Source organism: Pungitius pungitius, chromosome 19 (assembly GCF_949316345.1).
Source record: "Pungitius pungitius chromosome 19, fPunPun2.1, whole genome shotgun sequence".
NCBI lineage: Eukaryota > Metazoa > Chordata > Actinopteri > Perciformes > Gasterosteidae > Pungitius > Pungitius pungitius.
The window spans coordinates 2931654-2942923 of NC_084918.1; the positions used below are offsets into that span (position 1 = coordinate 2931654).

The 11270-nt window shown below is 41.2% G+C and overlaps 2 protein-coding genes across 2 annotated transcripts; both read left to right on the forward strand.

The window, feature by feature from the left end:
* Positions 1-883: 883 nt before the first annotated feature.
* LOC119198455 (ADP-ribosyl cyclase/cyclic ADP-ribose hydrolase 1-like) lies at positions 884-3416 on the forward strand. Its single transcript, XM_062559225.1, has 5 exons — positions 884-1019; positions 2104-2186; positions 2508-2581; positions 2706-2792; positions 2898-3416. The coding sequence occupies exons 1-5, from the start codon at positions 884-886 to the stop codon at positions 3055-3057; spliced, it is 540 nt and encodes a 179-aa protein (XP_062415209.1). The 3' UTR covers positions 3058-3416.
* A 3629-nt stretch (positions 3417-7045) lies between these two features.
* On the forward strand, positions 7046-11093 carry LOC119198683 (TNFAIP3-interacting protein 1-like). The gene is made up of 10 exons (XM_037456110.2): positions 7046-7159; positions 7737-7807; positions 8201-8270; positions 8532-8606; positions 8695-8760; positions 8869-8952; positions 9066-9170; positions 9265-9342; positions 10084-10209; positions 10317-11093. Exons 1-10 carry the CDS (start codon positions 7157-7159, stop codon positions 10452-10454), a joined length of 816 nt encoding a protein of 271 aa, XP_037312007.2. The 5' UTR covers positions 7046-7156; the 3' UTR covers positions 10455-11093.
* The last annotated feature ends 177 nt before the right edge of the window (positions 11094-11270 follow it).

The window sequence follows — 11270 nt, forward strand, 5'->3', positions numbered from 1 at the left end:
GTTAGCACTGTGGTCTCGTAGCATGAAGGTCTTAGGTTTGGTTCCTCATAGCGGTCTTTCTGCGTGCAGTTTGCATTTCCTCTCCGTGTGTGCGCCGGTTCCTCCTTGGTCCCTGTCTCACCCCGTCTATTCCCCAGACTTTGGACGATCCAATAAATTCCCATAAATAGAAGCGTGGCCCCGTGTGGCGTCTCACTGCCGCTGGTGGAACTGAGATGGAGAAATGCAAGTTAATTTTTATCGCCACCGTGGTGGTTCTGCTGATCACCGGGCTCTGTGTGTACTGTTTGTGGCCCTTTAACAAGACGTTCATCGCGAGGTGCGAGAAGTTCAAGGGGTGAGCTTTTTAAAACTTTACTTGCATCGCACAGTGTCAAATAAACTGTGACTGAGATGAAGTTAGTTTGGGATACAGTTTAAGATATGTTAAATATTTGTAGTAAGTAAGAATACTAGGATTCCGTGTTAGGGTCTATATAAGTGTGCATGAAACATTGCAGTCTAACGGGGCTAAAAGGTCGTTTCTGTGGAGAGTTCCTAAGCTTGCATCAGAAAAAAAGTCAATGATGAAAAAAAATGGAATTGTTACAGACTGAAGGATGTAATAATGAGGAGATTTCAGTGAGAGGGACAGAATTCAGTCCAGATTCAGTTCTCCATTGGAGTTGTGTTTTGTGAAGCACATAGTTAAAAAAACAGTGCTCAATGAATAGAGCCAATATTACTCAGAGAAATAACTACGTGGAGCGGAGCGGTTGTGGAGCCACATGCAGCAAATAAACTGCACTTCAAAACATCGTCACGCGCACGCTGCCGCCTCTCGACCAGTAGGTTCAACACCTGTGCGTTTCTTTTTGGGGTTTCTTTGGTCGGGGGGGTTTAGATGATGCTCTGGAGCGATACGAAGGATGTGGTCCATGACTTCACTAAGAAGAACGACAGTTACGTGACCATGGAGGACACCTTGCTGGGGTCTGTGCTGGACGGAAAGAGCTGGTGCGGAAAGAAGGGCAGCAATGGTGAGAGAATTCGTTTGTGCAAACTTTAGTATTAAAGATATAGATTAAAAGCTGAATGCGCAAAATTTTAGGATATCTTAAAAATGTTTTATCTCACAACCTCATTTAAAAAGGACTTTCATGAAGTTGTGATTGCAAAAGTTCCTCATTTAGGCCAAGATCTTAAAAGAGGAAAAGAGAACAGATGCAGTTACAGTTCTACACTGTAACAACAACTTTTGGAGCGTAGTAATTATAACCCATGCAAATCGTTTAGTCAGCAAACAAATGTATGACTATAGGTAACCTACCTATTTTAAAACAGAAACAACTGCAGCCTAATAAAATAGTACAAGTAAAGCTTACCTTCCCTGATTAGGTAATGGTTAATACGTCATATTGTTGATTCTTTAAGTTTTACGATTTTTTTTAAGGTATTACATAAGTGCTTATAATCTAGAGTTATGACTTCTTATCAGAAATCCTTTGTATAAAGTGTTGATAAATGTTAGGTAGACTTTCTACTAATTTCTGTTAGTGTATCTTAGTTGTAAATATTAGTTATACTTTACTTTAAAAATGTTGTGAATCTACTCAAACAGTGCACATTGTTACTTCACATTTGTGGAAAAGGGTTTTTTTTGTGTAGGAGGTAAAATATCATACTTGTAGTGAGAGCATCTTCACTTTTGTAGTAAAAGCACACAAAAATAATCTATAACAAGTTGTAAATTGGCTTATTTGATGAAATTGCACTTTCTTGTTTTGAATAAAAGCATCAGCTAAATGACATGGAATGTAATGTAAAAAATATATCAGCCAATCAAAAAGGGCCAGTGGTCTCTGCACGAAGCATCTCAATCTGATCCTTCTTTTAATAATAATAAAAATAATAATAATAACAATTACTTCACCCAAGTCGAACACAACACATTTGAGAAGTGGTGAAAGACAAAATGTACACACAATTTCCACAACAGTATTAGAAATTCTTAAAGATATATAAATAAGTCTCTTATTGTCCGTCTCAGTGTGTGACGTCTAAGGCTCCTGTTTTCTTTTATTCAAGTGAACATTAGTGTCGACTCTGTGCTTGTTGCTGTAGGAACGTCTACTATCTGCTGCCCAGGAAGGAGGCAATGTGAGAACAACGCCGTTGACTCCTTCTGGTACGAAGCCTCCGCTGCTGTAAGTCATCAACAAGGACTCTCTGCTCCTGGCAGCAGAGGGTCGGGGGGGTAACGCACACGTGGATATTAGGAAGAGGGCGGAGGAGAGGAATGGGTCAGTCGGCCCGCTTCCTCATCAATGAGGCTTTGTGCCGGTCTCCGTGGAGACACACGGCGGAGCTCTCTCCTCTCCACCAGAACCAACACACACACACACACACACACATGGTTTGGTATGTCTGGGTCTCATTCTGTGATAAAAACTACCACCAACACAAACGCACACTTTTAATCATAGTTCCCAAAACAAAGTAACAAAAACAGATGCTCTTATGCTCAGTTTGCAGAAGCTGCATGTGGCGACGTCACAGTGATGCTCAACGCGGCCAACGCCACACCATTCGATTCTTCAAGGTACGCTGCTCTGCTGCAGCAAGAAATTAAGTCAAACTGCGGAGTATCGAGTCCATGAAACATGTGCAAGTCATTTTATTTGATCCCCCGTGTTGTTGTTGTCTCTTTTGTCTCTCGTTGTCAGTACGTTTGCGAGATTCGAGTTGCCGCGGTTGCGCTACCCCAGGGTGAAAAGGCTGAAGGTCGTTCTGGTCACAAAGAAGAACGTGGTGTAAGATTTCCGCCTCCTTGTCTCCTTCGTCCTTTTTGATCGAGAAAACCGAATGTGATGAGTCATTAGTCGACCCTAAAGTCACGTTTTCTGTTCCCTCTTCAGGACAAACTGTAAGGACGCGTCTTTGATGGACTTGCAGAGGAATCTGGCAGCAGGAATTACGTACAACTGCAAGGACGTGTCCATTGTGAGGACCCCATGTCACCTCTCTCTCTCTCTCTCTCTCTCTCTCTCTCTCTTTCTCTCTCTCTGCAGGGATTAGATCTACAACTGCATCTCAAATCAGGCATTGGCCTGTTGGTGAACTGAACAAAATAATGAGCGATGATTCTTTTTGTACCATGGGCCAGTTTGACTTAATGTGAAATGTTTTGTATGAGCCCTCTTTACCTTTTGTGCAACATGAAAATAAACCTTTATCAATTTTTTTTACTAAATCTTAAGAGTTGTAAGGGGAAATAGCAGTGCTGCTCTACAATGTTTTTTAATAAAATTTTACATAGCAAGCAAGTAAAAATGTCTTGAGTTTTTACACTAAACAAACGTCATTACACAATATCAAATGGAGGTAAATTAAACTTGAAAAGAGGAGTTGTGATGACCTTTGACCCTTGATAACATAATTGAAAATAGATGAACACACTTTTGGATTGCACACATTGTGTCACATTCATTGTTTGTGGATGATGAAAAACATAAGATGTTTGCATAGATTCTGTGTTATAGGAAGTTTCATACATATCAGGTACACTGTAAAAAAAAGTCAGTAAAATCTACAGTGAAAAACTGTCAAATCCCGACCGTAACAGACTGGAAGAAATTTGTTAAATTTAGTTTATTTGACAGTGAAACACCGTAAGTCAGCCCAGAAAAATTATTTTGGCATCCATATAATTTTCATATTTAAAAAACGACGTTTTGGCCCTGTCAAATATCAACATGGTTTATTATTTAACAAACAAACAAAAACTAGTAGCAAACTAGAACGCTCATTCAAAGCAATGAAGGTAAACCTTGCAGGAATTCTCCTTCTTTTTCAGTCTTTTTTTTGCGGAACAATAGTTGCATCTCACCCCAACTCAACAACTCTTGTGATCTCTGTCGGTTGGTATTGGTAACACAGCAGGTGCAGATGTCAAAACAGTTTTGAGGACCTTATGGCATCAGACTCACACACATCAGGATCAGATGCCTTTGTACTGAACTGAAAGGGTCAGAGAGCGAGCATGGGGGACACTGAACCCGTCTGGTGGTTAGCATGAAGGTCTTGTAGCATGAAGGTCTTAGGTTTGGTTCCTCATAGCGGTCTTTCTGCGTGCAGTTTGCATTTCCTCTCCGTGTCTGCGCCGGTTCCAAAGTACCAAAAACATCCTCTGACGATCAGATTAATAAGTGACTCTGATGTGGATGCGACTGTGAACGTTCTAACGTTCCCTTTCTTTCTGTTTTTGGGCTGCAGAGGATCCTGCAGTCCACATTAAACACTGACTGCTCAACATATGAGTCCTCAAGCAGAACCAGTGAAAGGACCCGCTTTTGATCCTGAACATCTTCACCGGGTTGTGTGACCTCTTCAGTCAAGGCTTGACTCTGTGATTCATTACTCTTGATCAACTCAGGGCAAAAGTCCAATCATGTTTACTCATGGATTACACAGCGGACTCATGGACTCATGCTGTTTCTTCAGGATAACTGTATCTCTATTAGTGTCCTCGCTACGACTAGTCGTAGAGGAACCTTTTGTATTTCAAGGAACTATTATTATTCTCACAAACCAGGGTTTTTTTATCATATTCAAAAAGTTGTTAAATTTGGCATGGATATCTGGACTGTTAAAAAACTTGATAATTTTTGGGTCTCACATTTGGGTATAAAGAAATGTCTCTATAGCGCATTTAATCATTGAAGATGTGCCTTTTTGGCATATTTTCATAATTTCTTGCAGTGGTAAAAGACCGAACTCCTCCCAGAGATTAAACACGATTCTTTTCAAATCCACGCACAGATCTTGGCCTCTAAAAGTTTCATTTTGGCGGAAGAAATATTAAAGTATGTGCGTAGGGCGCAATAAAAAAAACAACCTTTCAAAATATTTCAAAAGGATGGTCATGTATGGTATTTTGAGAGGCTTTTATTTTGGGATGGAACATCAGAATGTCCTGGTTATCCATAAGTGTCACCTTGGGGATGTGTACTATCAACCTGAAGTGGAAAGGTCGTGACAGTATTAATTGTTTCCTTTTAAACCTAATTTGAAAATGACCAAATGTAGTCTGGTGATTGAGATATTGCAATTTATTACAGAGCAATACAGGGAAATTGGCTCATGTATGGTATTCTGAGAGGCGTTAATTTTGAATGGTACATCAGAAGCGCCTGGTGTTATGTTGACATAAAAGGCCTAAGACCATTAAAATGTCAAAGATAAAGTTTGCAAAGCGGCATTCCTGGCAATAACGATCCCACATCCCCACCATCCCACATGTGAAACGTTTCAAATCACCTAACAAATCTATTAGTGTGGGAACCGAAAGCGTTTGTGTGTGTGTGTGTGTGTGTGTGTGTGTGTGTGCGACACACACAGGAACAAAGAGTGTGAATTGAGTGAGATTGCTGTGGCAGGAAGAAGAAGCAGAGTAATACCCTCCTCTTTCCTTTCTAGGGACTTAGTGTGTCATACGTACCGTAAACGCACAGCGGTGGGTGCTGGGAACACAGCTGTTACATGATGAAAGCCCCCCCCCCCCCCCCCCACTCCACTCCACTGTAAAAAACAATGACATGTGGTGCTTGTGCTGGCAAGTACTGCAATGTCGGTAATCACCGCCGCACTTTCAGTCACCGAGCTTCTGAAAGTACTTGTGAGACGGCGTGACGTTTCCACGCGGCCTTCTGAGGCTGGGCTTTAAATTTAAGCCGGCGTTACACGTGAGGCCTGTTGGACCAGCGAAGAAGAAGAATCACGAGCGGGAACCGTACGGAACAACGGCGCCGCATACCGGAACCTGACGCCATGTTTGTTTTTACTCATTTCGGTGGCAGGTGATCGACCGGGCGACCTGGTCAAACGCACGCGCTCGCTCACGGAGGGCGGCCCCCAGTGGATATTTTAGGAATAGCAGCTATACTTTGATAGAAATGCAATTAATGTCTCTCTGTATTCTCACAATGGCAAAGTCATCCTGGCGCTCCGCACTGGACCTTGACATTTGATTTCATTTAGCAGAAAACCATCCAGGTGTTTTTTTTGTTTTTCTTCTTAAAAAGTTCTCTTGGTGAAGTGGGGTATCCCACACTGCTCTGCAGAAACCTCCCTGACCTCTGCAAAAACCTAAAGGAACAAGTGGAACCTCCAACTTCACCTCCACAAATGTGCCAAGTCATCATTGATGGTAAAAGTGGCACATGGGGTTTTTTTTTCAGCCTGTTTTCATTCGGGCATCAACCTGTCTTTTTTTTTTCTTCTTCTTCTTCTTTTTTTTTAAAAACCAGTATGTGGGCTACAACATGTGAAGCCGGCTCCAGAAACACATGGAGATCACAGAGGAGTATCGATGACTGGAGGAGGGGCGGCGGCGGCGGGGTTTCCCTTCTCCTGCTTCCCTGAAACGACCCGCCTACAACAATGCGTGTGATTTTCCCACAGACCCGGACACGTTGGTTTCCTTTTAGTGTGTGTGTGCGCGTGTGTGTGTGTGTGTGTGTGTGTGTGTGTGTGAGAGAGAGAGAGAGACAGTTTCACTTTGACATCCGCGTCTTTGAAACGTTTTCCGGCTTTTACGTGTGAAGTTAAACGACGCAGCAAGAAAACACGCTGACGCGCTCGCGCAAAAATGTGCTGATTTCGAAGGCTGCTATTTGGATTCTGAAATAATTTTAGAATTATTCGTATCTGATTTTCAGTGCCTCAGTGCCGAGTACTTTTTTCAAAAGCGCCAAATACATATATTATCATTTATATTATTGTAATAATTATTTTGTGTTATTTTGTCATTTAATCACATATTCTTTCAAAATGAAAGGGTCACACTAATTCTAATAAAACCCTGTTATTTCACTTATTGATTTTGATTCATTAAAAATAAATTTATTACTAATGTCCTGCATTTTGTAAGTGCAATTTCAGTGGAAAAACACAGTGGCTCATTTCTTGCAGCGTGGAGTCAGCTATTTATCTTAGTCATCGATCCATCCCATAATGACATGATCAATTACCAGTTGTACTTTCCTTTCCTTCGATACAACTGGACGCTTCCGGTTCAAACGCGTCACCGGGGCCGCGCTATAACTTCACGTGCGGAACCCCTTCGCCTCTCCACACCGCAGCTGTTGATGCGTCGAGGAGCCACAGAAGGAACAACATGGTGAGATGTTTGCTCTCGTTTCGTTATTAAGTGGGTTTAGTTTAGAAAGTTTCATATTTTGTATCGTGCAGGAAGTCCTCCTCCAACTGCGGCTCAGGTGATAGATTATTAATAAGAGATTATTGATAAGAGATACTCGTGTTTAATGTGAGGACGGTCTGCTGTGTGAGGTGATGTGGTTTGGAGTCAGCTGTCACGTTGTGCTATTCTATAGCACAGTACACACTTGCTTTATTTTCATATAATTTGATATGTTTGTGTATTATGGATTTTCATTCATTTTGACCATGAGAATTCTTTCAAATAATTTTGTTTTTTTGTCTTTGATATGCAGTGTTGCTGTTCTTGGGGGCTATTTTTATTTCATGTTTATATTAAACATATTTATTTTCTAATGATCTTTTGTTTTATTAATAGCAAGTAAACTAAAGTGTTATCTTTTATAACGAAACGCAAAGTGCTATAATACAATACCCTTTATGGCATAAAATAAACATATGGAAAAGAAAATCTAAATGTATCAGTTTATTTGTACCATATAAATGATGAGCAATATCTTCAACATGTCTTTTGACAGTCACAAAATGAAAACCCGAGAGATGTGGAGAGATACCAGAGACTCTATCCATCCCTGCCCGGCTCAGACAGGTGAGATCTCCTCACGTAGACCAGATGTTATCACTGCACACAGAGGGCTGCCTGTAGGAGAAGTACTCAGATCCTCGTGGAGAGGTAGAAATACTTCCACGAAGCATTATGAGCGCTGCCAGCTTATAAAGTATCTATGAGAGGCATTGTGCTGTAAAAGTGTTTTAAAATGAAGGTAATCTAGTAAAAATCCAATATTTGCTTGTAAATCGTAAAAAGGATTAATTCAAAGTGTGTATGCATCAAGCTTTCAGATACTTTTAGGCTTAAATACACAAATCGAATGAGGTTTGCAGGCGTACGTTGATTAAAGTTTTCATGCACTGTAATAAATTGCAAATAAATGGATGTTTTTTTTATTTTTTTTTATATAACATGGTCAAATGTTTCCAGGTTCACGGTTTGTGTGGCGGGAGAAAAGCTTCACGCGGCTGCAGTGAAGCCCCCCGACAGAATCCCTCAGGTAACATTAACATCTGCACCGTGGAGAGGATAATAGTCACCATCCGATTGTCTTTGAAACACAAAGTGGAAAAAAAAAACTTGTGTGTTCTTTTGGGGTCTTTGTGACTGGAAACGCTTCGACTCAAAAACTTCCAAAAATATGTAAAAGGAAGTTGGTGGATACCAGTAATATTGCACAATTGTTGGTGCAGTCATAGATGGACTTACCGTATGCCACACTTTAATAGTTCCTCTTTTTTTTTTTCCTTTTTGTATTCAGTCACAGGCGTCAACGGCAGGTATTGACGTCCAAGTGAAAGCGCAGATGCTTCTATTGGAGGAGCAAAAGCAGGAGGTGAGTACATTCATATTCATCCCAACAAACTCACGTGTACTTTTCACTACTGTGAATTAATACTTTTTAGTTCTCTTTTTTTCCTCAGCTACTTTCTATCAATACGAAATGGGCAAAGGAGTACCGCACCATGGCTCGCTACTACAAAGAGAGGGTAAATTCACACAACGCGGTTTTGTTGAGCACTTTTTGAGTTTCAGCTTTCTGATGACTTTGTGTCTTTTTCGTGCCTTAATGTCCTTTTTCTCTGCTGAATGCTCAGGTCCGACATTTAAATGAATTACTGCAACGTGGTCACTCCGAAGAGCTGATGTGTGGAGAGGGAGGAAATAACCACAAAGAGAACGTAAATGCACTTTGTATTTTAATTCCAGGTTACGTTCAAGGCATTTTAATGAACTCAAATCTGTGAGGGGGAAAAAAAAAATATGTGTGTAATGTGTTGATCTCTTCTCACAGACTGAAGACAAGTTACTGAAAGAGGCAGAAGAGCTGCGAGCACAAAACAGCACTTTGACACGAAAAGGGCAGCGTCAGCAGGACGAGATCAGACGGTTGAACAAGGTGAGGCCTGCAACGATTAGCGCAAAGGGGTTTTAGGTGGTACTTTCACGGTTGTGATGGTGGGATCACAGCTGCTTTGACATGTTTCCTGCAGGCTCTGGAGGAGGCACTTAAGACTACTCAACCCCTCAGTGTGAGCAGTGAAACCCTACAAGATGTGTGGAAACATCAGGTGAGCTTCCTTCATATATATATGTGTGCATCTTTATTATTTTATTATTTCTCGCCGATAGTTTGGTGAGAAGTTTGATACAAATCGGTAAAGCTGCAGGTAAAGTTTAGTTTAGCATAAAGGAAGAGGAAATAACTAGCCAGAGGTTATGACCACGACCTCTAAAATAACTCACCCATTCATATGTTCTACGCTGAGTCAAAAAGTTCCAAAAATATTAAAGTGAAAACATGATTTGTAGAAAAATGAAATTGAAAAACGTCTAATATTAGGTGAAAAAATGTCATGGAAAAAAGGAAAGAAAATGTTAGGTCAAAAAATATTGTGGGGGGAAAAAAAGTAAAAAATAATAGATGAAAAACAAAGCGAAAAAAATGTTTTGTAGGAAAATGTAAAAGTAAAAAAATATTAGGTCAGAAAATTCTTCCAAAAGTCCAAAAAATATTTTTTTTTGAAAAATATCATGGGGGAAAAAGTTAGAATTATTATTGGAAAAAATATATTTAATAAAATATATGCATTAAAAAATATTTTGTAGAAAAATGTCATTAAAAAGTAAAGAAATAGTGATTTAATTTTATAGATTTAAAATCTTTCTAGATAAAATGCGATGTTGAAAAATACCATGGGAAATTTTTAGTCTAAGTTAGGATAAAAAATAAGTAAGTTAGGATAAAAAATATTTAGTCTACACAAATTTTTGAACCCTTGCTTTTTTGTCTCCCTGTTGTCCCTTTTTAGGCAGACGTCTACAAGGAAGACTTTTTGAAGGAGCGCAGCGACAGGGAGAAGCTCATGGAGAAGCATCTAAAACAAGAGAAAAAGTTTAGAAAAGTTCGCAGTGAACTATGTGTCCTCAAATCTCAGGTACAACACCGCCGCCACTCGAGTGCTGCTTTTCTGCCATCTTCACCACAGAAAACATCACGCAGAGGCATGACGACTTTAACCAAGCGCCTCTCTTGTCTTCACAGCTGACGTGGACTCCGTCACCGCAGCCTGCGCTCAGCAGCAGCAGCAGCAGCAGCCCGGGTCATGCCGCGTGTCCACAACGGGAGGTGCAGGTGCAGGTGCAGGTGCAGAGACACCTCCCGCTCCACAGCAAACCGTGACGGTGCACGACGTCCTCGCTCCTTCCTTCCAGGAAGTGAGCCCCGTTCGGTTTCAGTCATCGGATCGCTTTCCTCTGGGCCAGCTTTCAGGAGGCCCGATCCACACACACACACACACACACACACACACTTTAACAGCCTGTGAAATGGAAATGTGACCCTCCAGTGTGGACACTCTGCGAGAGGAGAAAAGCAGCACCGAGGGAAATAAAACGCTCCACCCGTCGCGTGCGACGCTCTGCTACGTCAGCCGCTGCTTGGGATTCGCTTCCTGAGGGACACGTCGTCTATTGCACTGCTCAAACACTAATGACTTTATCAAAGGTGCAACATGGATGAGGGACCTTCCTCGTCACCACGGAGAGCGCAGTGCAGGAAGAGGACCCGACAGACGACAGTCGCAGTGCATCATGGGAGGAGGCGACTCTCCTATGAAGCAGCTCTGTGGTACGCAGGCACTTTGAGAAGATGGGACAAGTTATTCATCATTACCTCGTTAACACCCAAGGCCTTTGAAAGCAGAGATCAAGGTCGTGGGAAGAGACCAAGAAGTATCTTTTTTGTAATTTATTGTAAAGTACATTTTAAAATGTTTTTCTTTTGTTTATCACGACAATAAAGCGGTGAATCTTTGGCCTCGTCTGGAGATGCTGTTTTTTTTCTCTCCTACCGCAAAAGGCAATTAAGGTTAAAACAATGAAAAATATGAGAAGGAATGTACCTGCACCTGCATGGCCGCTGGGAGGCAGCAGATACAAATTGTGAAACCATCGGCGCCAGGATGCATCAGCTCGTCTTTACAGTAACTGCATTCCA